This window comes from Zingiber officinale, chromosome 9A, assembly GCF_018446385.1.
Source record: "Zingiber officinale cultivar Zhangliang chromosome 9A, Zo_v1.1, whole genome shotgun sequence".
Taxonomy (NCBI): domain Eukaryota; kingdom Viridiplantae; phylum Streptophyta; class Magnoliopsida; order Zingiberales; family Zingiberaceae; genus Zingiber; species Zingiber officinale.
Window position 1 is genome coordinate 123,832,214 of NC_056002.1, and position 20,027 is coordinate 123,852,240.

General features: G+C 41.4%; 1 protein-coding gene across 1 annotated transcript; it reads left to right on the forward strand.

Moving 5' to 3' along the window:
• Positions 1–456: 456 nt before the first annotated feature.
• On the forward strand, positions 457–1,678 carry LOC122021293 (protein BIG GRAIN 1-like). Its single transcript, XM_042579393.1, has one exon. It carries the CDS (start codon positions 555–557, stop codon positions 1,569–1,571), a length of 1,017 nt encoding a protein of 338 aa, XP_042435327.1. The 5' UTR covers positions 457–554; the 3' UTR covers positions 1,572–1,678.
• Positions 1,679–20,027: the final 18,349 nt, after the last annotated feature.

The following is a 20,027-nucleotide window of genomic DNA, read 5'->3' on the forward strand; positions in this document are numbered from 1 at the left end:
AAAGAGTAGAGGAATCACTCTTTTCTTTTCTGTGACTACGTTCACCAAATATAAATAGCAACCGCAGCCGTTAAGGGAAAAGAAGAGGATATCACGAGTCACTCGATTGATTATTAATTTCATAAAATAGTGCCTACCAAACTCCACTTGATGAGCTTAGAAATTACATTGCCAATAAACTACATGCGTGTCAACCGGCAAGAAGTTTCGGATAAAATTAGAAATAGAAGGCACACTTTCATTAGAAAGAAAATGGTGGAAATTAGAAGGGATCATCGTACCTCCGTTGCGTGACGGAAGCCGTTCATCACGAATCCGACGGACTCCAACGACCGGGCCCGGGGCGTAGAGGTGGGATGAAAGAAGGGGCGGAAATTCCACGTCAGCATGTACTCGCGCTTGAAGCTGCCTCAAAAAGGCGTGCTGTGCGCGAGTTACCTGTTGCCTGAACTGCTCGCTCGTTGCCCACCTCTCCTCCTCCTCCTCCTCCTCCTTCACAAGTTCCTTCGTTGCTTCCTCGCCTGTGGAAAGGAAAGTCTTGGATTAAGCAAGGAATGGGAGAGCGGCGGGTGAGGGGTAACTACAAGGCCGGTCACCAGAACCCCTCCTTCTCATCCACCCTCCTCGACGCCATCTACCGCTCCATCGACGAGTCGGACGGTAACGCCGCCGCCTTGGGGAGTGTATCCTCCCGAGATAGGTTCTGCGCTCCCGTAGACATCCAGAAGAGGTCTCCACTGACTCTTCTGCCTCCCGTGGCGGCGGCGAACCAGGGGGCGGCCAGCCGTTGCCGAACCCTTCCGCCTATCTGCACATCTAGCTCTTCCGACATGTCCAGCTACGGCGGATTTTCGTCCTCTTCGGATCCAGACTCAGTGGCCGCACGGCTCCGCCCGATCCGGACCGGAGCGGCTCCTCTCTGCTCCGCCCCTCTACCGCTTCCGCTGGCGGAGGAAGGCGAGAAGAAGAAGAAAAAGAAATCCGGTTCGATCCGCGGCAAGCTCCACGAAATGAGAGGTTCGAGATCGGCGGCGCCGGCGTCTCCGGGGGCTCGACTTGCCGGCTTCCTCGGGTCTCTGCTATCGGCGGTGTCAGGGACGCGGCGAAAGCAGTCGCCCTCCTCGTCAACCACCACCGCGGGCGGATGCGACGACTCCGCCTGCTCCACGGCGTCGTCCCACTCGCGGTCGTGCCTGGTCAAGAATCCATCGACGAGGGAAAGAGCGGCGGACAGGGGCAAGCGGACGGTCAGGTTCTACCCAGTGAGCGTGATTGTGGACGAGGACCTGCGGCCGTGCGGTCAGAAGAGCATCTTCGAGGCGGATTCGTCGTCTCGGCGGCTATCGGCGGCGGCATTGGAAGCAAGGAGGAGGGTAGCGGAGCTGCTGAGAGGGATGGAGGAGGAGGAAGAGGAGATGAGTGATTCGAGCTCCGATCTGTTCGAGTTGGAGAATTTAACGGCGACGGAAAATGGAGGAGTCGGTGGCGGCGGCCGCATGGACGAGCTTCCGGTGTACGAAACCACTCGCCTCGTCTCGTTTTCTCAATCTCAACGTTTTCTTAAAATATAAAACCCTCAAAATTTTCTGTGATTTTTTGTTTTCTACTTTAATCCTCTTACTTTTGGGTGCTAAATAGTGTTGGAGTTATAAATTACTATCTTACTATTGCGACTGGTTTTGGGTGGACTGTTGTATCAATATGACTGATGTAATTGCTGCTGCACATGAACTCCTATGGTAATGGTTAGTGCATTCAATGTCTCCATTGAAATCGATATAACCTGATTATGGAGATGGAATCCCGATGCAACCAATTTGTGTTTGAATTTCACAGTTCAAAAAACTTAACATTTGATCGTGATTCATATGTACTTTTCGATTTATAGTAAATCGTAAAAACTAGATATATAAGTAGATTACTAAAAAAAAAACTTCATAAACAATTGAAACCCAAGGCCAATCAAATACTCATTGGAGGAATATGAATGCAGAAGCAGCATGTCAGAGGTCCTAACAAAATTCTCATGTTCTTCATACAATTCCCAGGGCCCAGCTCGACGCTAGCAAATTTACAACAAAATGGACCACAAATCCACAGCAACAAAGGGCATATTGCTGCTCCATTATAATACCTGCTTCATGTCCTCTAGCCTTTGCTGCATGTCCATCTACGCCTACAAAGCCTATCTATCTTTCAATGTCTTTCCGTGGAATGGTTCCATGGTGTGGTTTGTTTAATGAAGAAGATGATAGATGATAGGTGGAGAGGAGAGTTTAGTATTATATTGCGTGCATGCTCCTGCTGTCTGTCAGATGATTATTCTTATGATGGCCCAGAATTATTCATTAGGGTGCTTTTTTTAGGCTTATCAATGGCCTATATCTCAGTGCCAAAACCAGAATGATTGCTGGTTAGAATTTAGAAAGATTTTAAGGTTCCAACTGGAGGTGATTAAGTTGCAATTTAGAAAGGCTACGTTTTAAATGAGAGCACTCCACACAAAATCGTACGGAGACACAAAGATGGGGACTTACACTCAGGCAATTCATCGAACGCCAGATGACCCAAACTCTCAAAGTTGCGGCAACACGAAGTAAGCTCGTTGATAGGTCGAATCTTTGTCACTAACAGAGAGACTTGTGTTGTGTGGTAATCAACTGTGTGGATTTCAAGTAGAAGTATCAGGAGGTGGAGAACATCATGCATTACTTTATGGAGAGATCATAAACAATCTCTACTATGCATTCCTCTATTAAAAAACAAACAAGGATGAACCAGTTCGAATTAGTCAATATATTCTACCTATTTTATTTTATTTTTTTCAACATCTCATTCATGTAGACTACTTCTAATTCTCCATTTGAAATAATTCTATTGTTTGGGATTCTACGCTTATCTTGTTCAATCAAAATTTATTTTATATATTATATTATTTTCATTGACCACTTAGATAAATTCACTTGATATTTTTTTATAAAAAGAAATCTTATTTATTTGATATAATTTGTCATTTTTAGGTCAATATTACTTTAGTCACAAAATACTTACTCTTCATTTTAATATGCGGACGAGAGTATCCAAACTCTTCATCATCTTGTCTCCTCTAATTTCAATCAACGAGTTTTGTGCCCTCATACTTCCGAGCAAAATGGTACTATAAAAAAAATTATCATGCAATGGAAACAATCTAACTCTTCTTCATCATACATCACTCTCTAGTAAATTTTAGAATGAAACCATCAACACTACAACAAACTATTATAAATTGACTTCCTACTCCACTACATATATATATAAAACAAAAAAAAAAACCTCTTAGAAAAACTATATAATCAAACATGTAACTATACTTTCTTATGTTATCTTTACTCTCATGTACTTTTTAGCTATAACATTTTGTATCATCTATCATGGCCTAGGATATATTGATGGAGTGTATATATCTTTCCAAAGCCGTACGTGTGTTCGACATAGCCTGAAGTAAATAATAAAAAGTGACTCTTTTGTTGAGGTAAATAATTGTAAAGTTCAATTTGTAAATAATAAATACACTAAATACATAGATAAACCAAAAATAATATATTACATCAATAAAAAATTAACAAATATTTAAAATAATTATATAAACACTACTCGTCTAACTATTTTAGAGACAAAAATAATTATCAAATATGAATAATCTAATTGTTGGACTATTTCTTACTCAATTGATAACCTTGCTAGCTCATTTAGTCTATCCCGTGACATTGATACCAATGCAGCGACTGCAAGCAATGGTAGGTGGTAGCCACCGTGCGATTAGGTTGCACTTCACATGAGCAGTTAGCATAGCATGTGACAACCATTGTGCCGCGCGATTAGGTCTCGCGAGTGGATGCAGGTCGCTACCCCGTGTCTCGTACGACAGCCACAGCTAGAATCGACACGATTAGGTCGAACAAACGATCACCATTGGCAATTATGATGCAATTGGTGCCCATGTTGCAGGATAAAGAAGATGGTCGGAGAAGAAGATTAAGATTATCCATTGTTCGCTAGATCTATGCCTTGGTGGAAAGAATACCGGAGAAGACATTGCATGCAAAGAAGAGTTGTGTGGTGTGTACCTTGGAGCCATGAGAATAGGGTTTAGTTCTCGTTTAAGGTCTGCGCCTTTCATTTTTTTGTATAATTTTTTAAAAAATGGGTCCTTCCCTGGACTAGGCCCTTAGGTGGTTGCCTCTCTAGTATTTCCCACACTACAAGAAAACTAGTTAATAGTGACTGATACAAGGAGTATCGGGAGTCTCCATGTGGGTCTTGAAGGTCAATAGTCCTGCTGAAATGAAGGTCAAAGTCCAGATAGGTTAACCCGATGGACTATCCGAGAATAGAGAGGTAGTCATTCAGTTCATATAAATTGGGATGACTCGTTGCCTATCTTCGATCAGTCCTACCAATTGGGCGATCAACTCCACTTGACATATTCATATGCTACAAAGATGATAGACTGACATTAAGAATGCCCTTCAAAGGTACACCCGACTCTAGGGGCTTAGCTCCCCGACGACCTGCTCTGCTCAATAAGTTCCACTTGGTTTCTCTAGTCAGTTCATCTGACTCCAGGAGCTCAGCTTCCCTTAACTCCCCTGACAACCTTCTCCGTTCAATTAGTTCTACTCGGTTCCCCCAATTGGTCCACCCAACTCTAAGGGCTGAGCTCCCCTAACAATTGATGTGTTGTAACCGCAAGTGCACATTTATCATCAAGTAATAAAAATATCGATCACACGAAAACTATTGATTAAATACTAATTAAATTTGCAAAGCTAATTATCTAGAAAGTCAAAGTTGGTTGAGTTCATGAAAGAGACTAAGAGAGAGAGTTGAGAGCAATTGAGGGAGAGTTAAGAGCAATTGAGATGGTTGAGAGAGAAATTGGATTAGGGGATCGATTCTAGAACTTCGATTTCGCTACGATATTTTTTGACACCCTAACTATTGTTCACTTTCCTACCTCTAGATTTACTTTCATGTAGGGTGTTTATCCCAAATTACTAATATAGATTTAGGAGGATTATATTGACGTGCCTATCCAAACTTAACTCCTCTTTGTAGGGCGATAATGCTAGAATGCCCATTTTGCGGTACTACCCCTATCAAAAGGCTCTACTATTCATCTAGATTATCACCTTTATATCGTGACATCAAATTGGGGCAAACTCATTAAGCCATATGATAATTATCCCCTCATGACAATCTGGTTTACATTCAAGGTGATAATATTAGAAGTCTGCATTGCGATACTATCTCTGTCACTAGGGCTACACGATTCATGTAGATTATCACCTCTACATAGTGACCGACTCTCCACATTCTACGACATTCAAAGCATACACAATAAAGCCCAGAACAAGGAATAAATATGTCATACAATAGAGAAAGTTAATAAATACTTAGTTCATATATCAACAATCATATCGTAGCTACTTCCTACTCCTAGAATCTAGAGAACTACTCTATAGAGGATAAGAAGCAACCAAAAGACATAAAAGATAGTATTCTACAACTCAAAATACGAAATAGAGAGAAGAGAATATTTATCTAATCGATGTTGGTATCTTCAGATGAATGCCAAGCTCCAATTGTAGATGGATCTTTGTGACGGTTGAGAAAATGGCTCCTCTAGGATTCCCTAGAAAGGGAAAACCCTACTCCTCGAGTTAGTGGGCTTCTTAGGCCTTTTATAGCCCTCCTAACTATTAAAAATGGGTGGACAATACCTAACATCGAGGGAATCTATCACGTGACACAACCGTGTTGGCTTCAGCAAAAATCTGGAGCCAAGGAATGACCATGCCTTTTTGGCATGGCCGAATTGTGTTGGCCACAATAGGAATTCGGGGACAAGGTATGACCATGCCTTTTAGGCACGACCGAACCATGTTTGCTTGGCTAGAGGAAAACAAGTGATGTTGGTCTTCGGATGAGACACAGTCATGCTTGGGAGGTATGGTCGTGCCATGTTGACTACTAGAGACTCCATTTCCACTCTGTTCTTCTATTAATTTCACATGAAGGAACATGTCCATGTCATGGGACATAGCAAGAGCATGTTCGTTACCATAATTTCTCATTCCACGGCTTGAGTGCTCTATTTTTTCTTCAAAAATACATCTTATTAATGAAAATAAGAACAGAGCAGTTATTCACACTAAAAGAGTAAAGGTAATAAAAACAATAGAAAGAAGATGTGTGAATGCAAAATATACTCATAAAATGAATGCTAAACAATGCTTAAAAATATGAATGAAATACACACATCAGACTCCCAGACTTAAACTTTTGCTTATCCTCACGTAAAAGCTGTAATCTAGATTTATGTGTATAAATGATGCCTCATAATCCCCTGTGAATCAGTCTAATCCTATCATATAATTTCATTAATGAGAAAAATAATAACATTATGTTAAGATCGAATGAATTTAGATAGCTCTACAATGGTATGTTATTATCTATTTTTGGCCTAAACCCTCATGATTTTATTTTTAGGCTTTAATCAAAAAGTCTCATACTAATGGAGATACTTTTTCCTTATAAGCTCATGATATTTTCCATGTATTTTCAATGTGAGACTTTATTTACAACCTTACAATCCCAATAATCTCCCTTGAAAGAAGGACCACATGCCCTCCTCAACTGAAAAGTCTATCCGTTTGATGTTCGATCCTTGACCCACTGATAACTATCATTTAGTCATGATATTTTGATTCATGTAGGCATACTTTTTAATCTTCTCATGTGTTAATTTCATGTTTCATAAGTTAGAGTCATTTTTGGACTTAGTTGCAAACTATCTCATAATTACGGTGTTTGAATATGTTCTTTGTAGGCATCAAAGGGCAAGGACTCAAGTCAGATCGATCCAAATTAGGCTCAATTCTAAGATTAATTGAGGAGATCAAGCTTTGAAGAAATCTAGGCCGTCCATTTGAGATCCAGGGAGATCTATGCCTTCCATCAAACATATGTTCCATCCAAGTCAAAGAGAAGGTAGATCAGGACCATAGATCAAGATCTAAAGCCTTTGAAGCAGATCTGAACTGATCTAGTCGTTGATCAAGATTTAGATAATTCTAGACTGTTGATTAAGATCTGGAGATTTAAATTGAGAAGCTACAGTAACAGAAGGGGATCGTGAAATTGCTACTGGGAGCTTGAAACGGAGATCGCACGTGAGGAGGCGGAGGAGAGGAAGAAGACAATCGGAGCACCATCAACGGAGGTTAAGGGGCTTTTCTCTTCCTCAACTATCATCAACTGGAGTCTACTCCCTTCCGAAGCTATCCACCAGCGATCGTGATTTTGATAAAGGAATGGAGATATGAAGCAGAGGAGATCACTAATCGCTAATTGCCTTCATTGCCAGCTACTAGAGCTTCGCCTTCATCCACCGAGGTCAAGGGTTCCCTTCGTCGTCCATCCTCATCTCCATCAGAAGCTCCAACGTTCCATCATCTTCACCGGGATCGTGATTTTGTTATGGAGGCGTGAACAGGGGAGGCGACATCTTCTTCCATATTCCACCATCGATCATTCTTTGCTATTGCCACTATTTCCAATCACCATCGGGACGAGTCAAGGGATTTTCCTTCTCCATTACCGATCCATCTTCACCGGAGTTTTGGGATTTTTCATCTTCGACCACAACTCATCCTCCTCCACTGTTGATCCACCATCTTCTACCATCTTGATCAACCTATCACCTCCATTAGAACTAGGTCAAGGGTTTTTTCCTTCCTAATTCCTAATCCATCTTCCTTCCATCGATGCCATCCTATTTCGCCATTGCCACTATTGCCAATTACCATCATCGCCAAGTTATCTTCTCCGATCCAGATCACTTCATGCTGGGGTTGCCCTAGTTTGTGTTGTAAGGGTTTTTCGTTGTCAAATCTTCTTCCCAGTTAGTTGCAGTTATATTTTATAGAGACCTTTACATTCAATTCAGTTTTGGTTAGCTACTGTTCATCTAGATTGTTAGTTGATTAGTATTAGAAGATTTGTCTGGGGTTTGATTGTCGTTATTTGTTACTCCAATGCAGTAGTTAAGGAAAGATTAATTGCTTGTTTGCTTTATTTACATGCTTGGTCCGCAATTGTAGTTTAGTTTCCTTGTTCTCATCTACTACAAGTAGATTAGACCAAACTTGGTTGTTGTGCTTTCATTGCCATAAATTCTTTTATGATCGTAGTTAGTTTGAATCTGTCTACGTTAATTTCACAATGTTTGTAGTTAGCAAATCTCCATTTCTGTCCATTGCATTCATGTTCATTCTTTGCTATTATCTTTAGCATTCGAAAACCCCAATCCTAGTCTAAATAAGCTCGATCCTAAGATTTGAATTCATTGGCTACTTTCCTTGAGACAATTCAGGCCACTCCCTATTCTACACTAGTGTAGGAAAGAGTTTGGTATTTTATTTGATACCTATTTCATGATAAAATTGGGTTTATCACCCACTAGGTCTCTTTGCTCCTTGATCCAACTGACCTATTATGTCTTCTTGTCCCTTGATCCACCCAACCTACTAGGATTTCCTTGCCCCTTAGTCCAACTAACTTACTAGGTCTTCCTTACCTAGCTACAACTAGGGGTTCTCTACCTGGTTGTCCACTAGGACCTCCGGCCTAATGTCTGGTCCTCTTGATCCAAATACATGAGTCCCCATTTTCGTTGTTCAAATATTCTACTAACATGATTTGATTAGACTATAACTCTTGTGTACAGTCGGCGGTTAGACCTTCTAGCAGTCTGGACTTTAATACCAATTGTAAGGACCAAAGAAATTTAGATTTCTCTATAATGGAATAATATTATCCACTTTGATCCAAAACTCTCATGATTTTATTTTTGGGGTTTACCCAAAAGGTATCATACCAATAGAGATATCTTTTCCTTATAAGACTATGATATTTCCCATGTATTTTCAATATGAGATTTTGTTTGCAAACTTAAAATCCCAACACATTGTTTAAGTATGGTCTAAGTGGAAGGTCTCCGTGCTCAGTGCTCAATGCCCAGTGCAATGAGTAACTCAACATTTTCAAGTGTCAATCTCCAAGCCTAGTCAAGCCATCATCAAATTATATTCCTCATGATTCTGGTGATAAACACTTACCTGCCACTCGTAAGTCCTCTTAAAATCTATACAAGGTCTCAAAAGAATCCTCTATTTCAAGAGAAACATAAAAGTTATTTTCTCAGTAACCTAACTCGGTCTCAAATGAGTATCTTATTAGTTTCCACTCATGACAATTGTTTTATATCCCCTTTTTTTTTCATAAGGTGCAATGCTTAAATTTTTTACTAATGAGTACTGTTGGTGCAATATTCCCTAGGTCAAGGTTGACCTGGTTAACCAAGCCTGAGTCTTGGTTTGAGTTTCGATGTTTGACAATATATTGGGTTTAGATGATATGGACAATGCAGGTGCAGTTGTTCATTTGGGGAGATTGTGAAGGAAAGTCAAGTAGGTCAAGGTTGACTGGATACTTGACTGAAAGTCCTGGTGAGTGAAGCCAGGCAGAAGGAAGTCTTGGTGAGTGAAGCTAGGCAGGAGGAAAGTCCTAGTGAGTGAAGCTAGGCAGAAGGGAAAATCCTGGTGAGTGAAGCCAGGTGAAAGACCTAGTGAGTGAAGCTAGGCAGGAGGAAAATCCTGGTGAGTGAAGCCAGGTGAAAGACCTAGTGAGTGAAGCTAGGCAATTGGGAAAGTCCTGGTGAGTGAAGCCAGGTAGGAGAAATCCAGAGGGGTCAAGGTTGACCAGACATCTAGTGAGAGTCCAAGTAGGTCAAAGGGATTGACCGGATACTTGACACGAAGAAAAAAAATCCAAGTAGGTCTTAGGGAGTGACCGGATACTTGGCAAGAAGAGAAAAGTCCAAGTGGGTCAAAGGGATTGACCAGACACTTGGTGAGAGAGTCCTAGCTGGTCAAGGGTGATCGGATGCTAGGTCTTATGTACCAACAGGTCATGGTTGACTAGATGTTGGTTTAGGGGGCTTTGGACTTGGTTTTGGGCAAAAACTAAGATCTGGATTGATCAACCGATTGATCCAGCAGATTTGGATTGATCCGTGGATCGATCCAGCAGATCTGGATCGATCAGTGGATCGATCCAGAAGATCTGGATCGATCGGTCGATCGATCCGGTGAGTCCCCGCGAACAGAACCGCTCTGGATCGATCGGTGGATCGATCCAGAGGTCCCAATCGATCAGTGGATCGATTGGGACGCTGCTGCTTCGCGCGATAAGCGCTGGATCGATCCGTGGATCGATCCAGGCGTTTTTCCAGAGCACAGAGGCGCTCTGGATCGATCCAAAGCCTCCCCGATCGATTGGGAGCATTCCAATCGATCGGGATTCGACCGTTAGCGTCGATTTAAGCCGCAGGCGTTCATTTCCTTCGACATCTCTTCACCGATTCATTTCAGATCTTCACCAGCTTCTTCACAGCTCTTCTCAAGCTCGAGATCGCCAGTTCTTGAAGGCTCTTGGAGGTTCTTCCAAGTCAAGAGGCGGATCAAAGCAAGAAGAAGAAACTAGGGTTAGGGTTTTTGCTCTCATTGTAAGCTTGTAAGCTTGTATTTCATTACCTTTCCCTTTCTTCTTGTATTGAGTCTTGTAGGGCTTCTCCGCCCTTGGTAGTTACCATAAAGGAGAGTTTTATTAGTGGAGGGTGTGTGTGTAGGTGTGGATCCTTGGACTAGTCACCTCTTGTGAGGTGGATACCAAGTAAACCAACCTTGTTAGCGTTGTGTGGTTTGTTTTTGTATTTTCCGCTGCGCATCTTTGAAGAAACAAGCAACGCCGAGCAACGAGCACGCGACGAGCTATTCACCCCCCTCCCCCCCCTCTAGCTACTTTTCGGTCCCAACAAGTACTATGATCTAAGTTTATCGAGTAACCAAAATACAGTTGAGAGGTCACCTAAGAAATAAGAGTACTAATCTATTCTATGAATCATGATTATTTCCAAATGTATCTACTATCAAAGTTAAGCATAATGTGAAAAGATCTTAAAATTTGGTCAACACTCAAACTTTTTTGGTAAAAATATTGTTACTTCATGCTACTACGGATAAGCAAAATAGATCACTAGACATACTAGCATACTTGTCACAACAACATAAATATTTAGAATTAGCGTGCTAGTGTTTTGCTATGAGGAACAAACAAACAACTCAATGTATGATGATATGCAAGCATGCTAAATTTTATTATGCAAAAATGTAACTATAAACAAAGCTAAAAGACTAACAGAATTAACTCAACATGACTAAAGATTAACTAAGCTAACATGGTACACCCCAGACTTAAATTCTTCATTGTCCTAATGAAACATAAAAATAATAAAGAAGAGAAATGAGTTAAGAAGATGATTGTTTAGAGTGTTCTAAAGGGTCGGGGTCTAGTGAAGAATTGAACAAGAGCCAATTAAATATGCTTTTAATTGTGGTGTGTTCAACGTTTGACGATGGAATGGATATATTGTCTTTCAAAACTAATCTATAATACCCTCCATCCCTACAAATTATATTCAACTCCAAACAAGCCTCAAGGTTAATTCTCGAAGTACCATGAATCATTTTAAGTATGTCAAGATCACATCGTAAAGTCATGGCAATCTAAGGGATTAAGCCTCCAAGAGCAATAGTTCCGTTTGAGGCACTACTAATTGAAGGATCGAGAGAAAGCGATAGAGGGGGGTGAATATCGTTCGTTAAAAAAATTTTCTTTTTCTCGTAAAAGTAAATCAGAATAAGCAACGAAAAATATAATAGCAAAAGAAAGACATGTGACTCGGGTGATTACTTGATTTTGAGCCTATGTCGACTCCTACTCCAAGACTCGCTATCCTTGATCGCACCGTTGGGCAATTCACTATAATTCTACTTTCCGAACAACCTATAGAAAGAGGCAATTCTTACAATGAAAAGTATAAGATAGTAATAGCCTATTATCTTATTTGTAGTTAAGTACAATGCAAGATAAATTAAAATATACCGAAAAATAGTATAGATGAAGATTGTTGGCGTCTTGTCGGAGCAGTAGTTAGCTGGAAGATGTGTTGTAGAGTAGTAGAACAAACAAAGACTTTGCACAGAGGTGAACAGAAAACTTTGATACTGCCTCGGACCTCGAGTTCCCCTTTTCTAAGCATGGTTCGATCAATTGATAAACCCATCGATCGATTGATCTATTTGGTCGACCGAACCTCCTATCGGTCGATTGAACCCTGTATTTTCCTTCTTTGCTGAGATCTGTTCCTTGCACATTTATGAACTTTAATAGTTCAATCGACCGATATCCTTGTTCGGTCAACCGAACAGTGAACTTTCTCTATTCACCGAGATCCACACTTAATTCATCATTAATGAGGTGATCGTTCGGTCGACCGATCCCCAAGTTTGGTCGACCAATCCCCGAGTTCGATCGACCGATCAGCCTGGCTTCTTTCTTTGCTTTAGCTTGATCTGATCTGCGCTCAGTGCCATATCATCAAGATTCGGTCAATCGATCTACCAGTTCGATCGACCGATCTGGCTTTGATCGGACTTTGCTTTGTTTTACTTTAGTCTGATCTTTGGTTTGAGTTGATATGATTCAGTCAATCGATTCCTTGGTTTGGTCTACCGATCAGGCCGGTTCCTACAAAATAGAGTTAAACAGTATATATCCCTATAAAATAAAGATTAGCTTAGTTATATGATGCATGCGTAGTATTTGACAATAATACTGTCTTGATCTCAACTTGAAAACTTTCCTGATTTCTTCAGTTAGATCAGCGACCTAGGATTTGTTCCTTTTCGGAACACTACCTCACTATCGCTCCTCTCAAGTTGCTTACCTCAACCTACTTGCCAAACATTGGTCCTCCAGATCTATTTATACTTTTCCTACTCAGTGTTTGATCTCTGATCCACTAAGGCTTTTTCTGCAATACTATATTAGCCAATAACAATAATACTAATACAGAATACTATGGTAAAACTAAACTTAGATTTACCGAGATATGCTGGTCCGGTCGACCGTTCGTGGTTAACCGGAAACCATCCTATCAACCTTACTTCGAGTTCACTCCTCCAATAAGGTTACCTCCCCCCTGTTGGTGCAATATCCCCTGCGTCAAGGTTGACTAAGCTTGAGTTGGCTCAAGTTTGAGTCTTGATGTTTGAGTTTCAATGTTTGACAATATATGGAGATTGCAGGAGCAATCATCCATTTAGGGAGATTGTTGATGCAATTTCCCTCTAGTCAAGGTTTGACCAGTTAGATGTGAAGAAGAGTCAAATAGGTCAAACATTTGACCAGATACTTAACTGGGAAAGTCCTAACTGGAGGTTTGGCAGGTGAAAGGCCAAGTGAGTGAAGTTAGGTAGTTGGAAAATCCCGGTGAGTGAAGTCAGGTGAAAGACCTAGTGAGTGAAGATAGGCAAGTAAAAATCCCAGTGAGTGAAGTCGGGCAGTGGAAAAATCTTAGTGAGTGAAGCTAGGTGAAAGTCCTAGTGAGTGAAGCCAGGCAGTAGGAAAGTCCTGGTGAGTGAAGCCAGGCTAATGGAAAGTGCTAGTGAGTGAAACTAGGCAGATGCAAAGACCTTGTGAGTGAAGCCAGACGTGGAAATCCAGGTGGGTCAAGGTTGATTGGACACCTGGTGTTGGGAAGTTCAAGTAGGTCAAAGGAGTGACTGAATATTTGACACAAGAAAATCCAGATGGGTCAAGGGTGATCGAACATCTGGTGGAAGGATATCCAAGTGGGTCATGGAGGACCGGACACTTGGCACGAGACGGTAAGTCCAAGTGGGTCAAGATTGATCGAACACTTGACACGATGAGAAAAGTCTAAGTGGGTCAAAGGATTGACCAGACACTTGGCACGAGATGATAAGTCCAAATGGATCAAGGTTGACTAGATACTTGGCACAAGAAAAAAAGTCCAAGTGGGTAATAGAATTGACTGGATACTTGGTGAAGAAGTCCCAACAAGTCAAAGTTGACTGGATGCTAGGCATGATGTAACGCCCGAAAATTCTCAAATAAATTTTAGAAATATTCTATTATTTTTCTGGAATTTTAGAATATTTTTATGGAATTTTTGGAGTAGCAGAAGTAGCAAAATTAAATAAAGCCGTAAAATAGCCTAAGTGGGAATTTAATCCGCGACCTATCGGACCCTACAACTTATAACATGACTTTAGTAACTAGGTGGCCCCACCAGGGGTGTGCTGAAAGAAGAGGAGAGAAATTATATTTATGTTTTAGTTGGGTCGTATTAATCACTTAATATAAATAGGGAATTTAAGTGGGGATTTATTATTTTGATCGGCAACTTCTCTTCTCCCTCACCCTCACCCGCCGCCCCTCCCTCTTCCTCACCTCTCGGCACACCAAACCCCAAGAGACCTAGGGTTCCATCCCTGGGTCGTAGGAGCACTTTCTGACGACAACTACGAAATGAGGACGCTCCTCTCCGTGAGAAGAACGCGTAGACGCAAGAAGATCGCCGAAGAGATCTTCTTCTCCGGAAACCTAGCGATCAGAATTGTAAGAAACCTAGTGCAGGAAGTAAGTAATCCCTCACCTGCAGTATAAGTAGTTAATCATACGTCTATATGCTTTTAGTTCAGCCATATGCATGATTATTAAGTTGAGGAGAGTTAGAGCACATCAAGTGTTCGATAAAATGACTAGTACAGTTAAATGCTACCGTAGGCATTTTAATAGCTCAGTTAAATGACATAGATGTATTTTAAATAGCATGCTTAATTTTGCTTCAGTTTATATGGGACTACGGTCCAATGGGTGGGCTCCCATAGTCGCCTCTGGGTTCAAATAACCTACCTCTAGGTTCAGATAACCTAGTAAGAGCAAGATAAGATAAATTAGCTTATGAATCAGTATTTTACTTTATCAGTGGCACTGTGCCAGACTCTTAGTTGTCCTTGGGTTGGGCTCCCATAGTCGTCCCTAGCTTTAGATAACCTAGTAAACCCTACTAGATTCGGGACTAGCTACCTCGGGTTTAGTTAGGGATGCGCACATAGCAAGTACAATTGCCGGGCCCATCAGCAGCATGATTATTATTATTTTATCTATTATAAAAATAGTTTTCAAACTTCCCAAATTAGTTATGTGAATGTAGTTCAGATTCAGCATTAGTCTAGCATAAGTTTAACTCAGCTTATATATCAGTTCAGTTCTTCTTATTGATATAACAAGATAGTTCTATGATTAGTATTTGATCGCCATGATTCTTATCTCAGTATGTCATGTTTTAGCATTTTCAGTATAACTATCAACATGCATTTCCAATAGCATCTTTTAAAAGCATGATTTCATCGGATGCATGTTTTGTGAGGTAGATGGTTCTTACTAAGCTCCCAATCTTATAGTTTCCTTTTCCTTATACTACAGATAAAGGTAAAGGGAAGATGGATTAGCGGAGGCTGAAGGGCAATGTGACAAGATGTGTGTGAGAAGGAACTTGGAATAAAGACCCTTGGGGACTAGCAGTTTAAAGGATTAGAATTCCTTATATTTTATTTTTCCGCACCCTTTGAATGTTTAAATTTTATGAATTGTGAAAGTATGCACTATGCTATGCCTAGACTTCTAGTTACCTTGATGTTAGTCGGTAAACTATGAATAATGACATGCTTAGTATTATCCCAATGTTTATTGGTTGATACATTCGTGTTGTACATGAAATTACTGAAATGCAGCAGAAATCAGAGCTCCAATCGATCAGCCGATCGATTGGAGGGTCCCCAATCGACCAACTGATCGATTGGGGAAGTGATTTGCCGCGTACAGAGAGTTGATGAATCGATCAGCTGATCGATTGGCCATAGATCGATTAGCTGATCGATCGGGAATTAAATTCCACAAACAGAGAACTGCTGAATCGATCAGCTGATCGATTGGCCCGGGCTGGATCGATCAGCCGATCGATTCAGAAATGACCTCCGTTCACAGAAGCACGTTGGATCGATCAGTGGATCAATTGAACCCCTTTCAATCGATTGAGTCTCAGCTTCGATCGATTGGGAAGTCTGATTTCAGCTGGAAACGTCTGATTTCAGCTTCTTGATCAAATGAAAAGTTTAGATTCCCTCCTTTAGCATATGTACAACAATGAAATGATATTTTGAACATGAATCCTAGATTTTATAGCAATTAGTAGAGATTTTAATTAGTTTAGCTTTCCGGACATTATACTTCAGTGATAGACACAGAATAGTTTAGAAACCGTAACCCCCGACTTTACAGTTTAGTCAGTAGAAAGCGGGACGTTACAGAGTGGTATCAGAGCAAGTTCCATACTTCCTCCACACACACATCAACATTGAACATGCAGCTTCCAAGTAAGAATACCTCAACTTATTTATGTTCCTGCTTCCATGGTTATAGATAATTCTATGTTTATAGATAACTAAAGCATGTTTATATATGATAGCATCTAACATGATAGTAGTATTTATGTGAATACAATTGTAGTAGTTATGTATATCCTCTACTTCTCTAGGAAATGGTACGAGGACGCCCAACTAGAAGGGCACCAGCTACTGAGCCCCAGCATGAGGCAGACAACTCAGTGCCTCCCCCAGACCTTATAGAGGTAGTGGCTCAGTTACAGAAGCAACTAGTTGAATAGCAACAGGAGATAGTCACCCTAAGGGCTAATCAGCAGAACACTCCCACTGCCACTCTGGAACCTAACAAGGCAACCCCAGTAGTTATAGAGGTTCCACCAGTCCAACTTACAGCACCTATAGCCCCAAAAGCAAGGGCAAGGAGAGAAGCCTATCTGATCTAGTCACAGAAAATCAAGCCAGAAAACTTCTCAGGCACCAGTGAACCATGGGATGCCCAAGCCTGGTTCAAAACACTGGAGAGTATGATGGAGCTCCTGGACTGGCCAGAGCATGAAAAGGTGAAATGCGCCTCCTTCTGCCTGGCAGGAGACGCATGTATGTGGTGGGAGAGGATTAAAGCGAAGCGCCCAGTGAACCAGATGACATGGGCCGACTTCGAAAGAGAATTCTTTGAGGAGTTCTTTCACATGCGGGTCACAAACCGCCACTACGACAAGTTCACTGAATTTCATCAGGGCAACCTTTCAGTTGAGGAGGTCATGAAGAAATTCAACAGGTTGGCTCGTATGTGCCCCGAACTAGTCAACACCGAAGGAGAACGAGTTCGGCTGATGCTCAAAATGCTAAGGCCGGAAATAACACTGAATGTGGCCAGCAATGTCCGTAGGCCGCAAACCATTAAAGAACTGGTAAGTAGTGCTCTGATCACTGAGCATTACCAGAACAACATCAAGCAGCAGAAGTAAGCTTTCTCAGAGTCCAAAGGCCAAGGAGGCTCAGGTACTCAGAAACACCAGGGACACAACTCTAACTGGAAAGGGAACTCCAGTAACAAACGTAAACCAGGGAGTTACCCAAAAGGATGACCAGCTAGTAAACAGCCTAGCTATCCCAAGTGTTCCACTTGTGGGAAATTCCACCCAGGAGTTTGTCGCAAGGGCACACGAAGATGCTTCGAATGTGGCCAGGAAGGGCATATGGCTAAACAATGCCCGAACAAGGCCAGCTTTCCCGCACCACAGCTGATTCAGTACGGAGGCAAGCCAGCACAGTTGCACCAGATGCAGGCTGCTTTAGATGGTCCACATATCAGCAGGGCAGATTAGAAGCCCCATCAACCACGACGAACGTGAGAATCTACTCACTCACCAGAGATGACGTAGCGAATGCCTCGACAGTTGTTATAGGCCAGATCAGTATTTTACAGCAAAGTGCAATTGTCTTATTCAATACTGGGGTAACCCATTCTTATATATCCAGGGCATTTGCCGAAAAGTTAGCAATACCTCCAGATGTACTCAGTGGTCAGTTTTTGACGACACTACCTTCAGGAGAAATCATGGCATCTACGCACTGGCTCCGAGCAGTGCCAGTCATTATAGCGGACAGAGAACTCTTTGGTGATCTTATAGTGCTCGATATGTTTGACTATGATGTCATCTTGGGAATGGACTTCCTGATCAAGTACGGTGCCTCCATAGAGTGCCGTAAATAAAAAGTTGTATTCCAACCTAAAGCAGGAGTGCAGTTTGGGTACATCAGAGAACCAAAGAGAAAGGCTAAGAAGTTTCTCTCAGCTCTGAAAGCACAGAAATTATTGGATTCAGGATGTACAGGGTTCCTAGCACATGTAGTCAGTACCAGTCAGGACAAGGACCAAAAGCTAAAAGAGGTCCGAGTCGTATGTGACTACCCAACAGTCTTCCCGGAAGAGTTACCGGGCCTAGCACTAGACAGAGAGATTGAATTTGAGATAGAACTCGTCCTGGTACAAATCCCATCTCCAAAGCACCCTACCGCATGGTTCCAGCAGAGCAACTACAGGAGCTGCTTGACAAGGGCTTCATACGCCCTAGTCACTCACCATGGGGAGCGCCTGTATTGTTCGTGAAGAAGAAGGACGGGAGCATGCGCCTGTGTATAGACTACCGGAACTAAACCAAGTCACGATTAAGAACAGGTATCCTCTTCCCAAGATAGATGACCTGTTTGATCAGCTAAAGGGAGCAACAGTGTTCTCTAAAATAGACCTCAGATCGGGATATCACCAGGTGAGATTTAAAGAAGGTGATATACCCAAGACAACTTTCAGGACCAGATACGGACATTATGAGTTCGTAGTCATGCCCTTTGGCGTGACGAATGCTCCAGCTACTTTCATGGACCTCATGAACAGAGTATTTAAAGAATACTTAGATAAGTTTGTTATCGTGTTCATCGACGACATTATTATCTATTCCGGAACTCAGGAAGAACATGCAGAGCATCTGAAGATAGTACTACAGATCCTTCAGCAGAACCAGCTGTACACCAAGTTCACGAAATGTGAATTCTGGCTCGATCAGGTATCCTTCCTGGGTCACATCATCTCCAAGGATGGTATCATGGTAGCCCCCAGTAAGATAGAGGCTGTGAGTAACTGGAAAAGACCTAAGAACGCCAGTGAAATTAGAAGCTTTCTGGGATTAGCAAGCTATTACAGAAAATTTGTAGAGGATTTCTCCATGATAGCCTCCCCACTGACGGCTCTCACCATGAAGAACAGAAAATTTCAATGGACAGAAGACTGTGAGAACAGCTTCAACGAGCTCAAAAGAAGATTGACCAGTTCTCCCATTCTGACTTTGCCAGAAAACACAGATAGCTTTGATATTTACAGTGATGCCTCTAAATTGGGCCTAGGAGCAGTACTGATGCAAAATGGCAGGGTGATCACCTATGCCTCCAGACAACTCAAGGACTATGAGAGGAACTACCCTACTCATGACCTTGAGCTTGCAGCAGTTGTCTTCACCCTCAAAATTTGGAGACATTACTTGTATGGAGCTCAGTGTAGAGTATATACAGATCATCAGAGTCTGAAGTACTTCTTCACCCAGAAGGATCTGAATATACGACATCGCAGATGGCTCGAGCTGGTCAAAGATGTTGGAGTGTATACTGAAAGCCTAAGCTTTTGTAAACATTTGTTTTGAATAAAGAATCACATTTGGTCAAATTATCTACATTTGTTTGTAGTTGTTCAATTAATTTATATTATAGATAACATAGTATGTGGTGTCACATGCAGAAGATAATGTTATCAGTACCTTATAAATTATAAACAGTAGCTCACGACCAAAATGGAAAGGAACAAATCATTAGAAGGTCGTAATGTAATTAGGTATCAGTTTATCTTGACTGTATAATTACACTAGTACACTTAGAGTGTATTGAGTAGGACCATTTGAGGTCGTTTCTTTTATACTGACTTTATAAAGGAACAAAAATCTCAGTTATTATGGAAGTGTGTGCTCTTAATCCTAATATAATAACAAGCATATATATTTGATATTTATTTCTTTAATTTATCAATGGGTGAGATTTAGTTCGATGAATCAATAA

Bases quoted from the DNA above. Each gene is read 5' to 3' on its own strand.
- LOC122021293 (XM_042579393.1), top strand. From the start codon at position 555: ATGGGAGAGCGGCGGGTGAGGGGTAACTACAAGGCCGGTCACCAGAAC.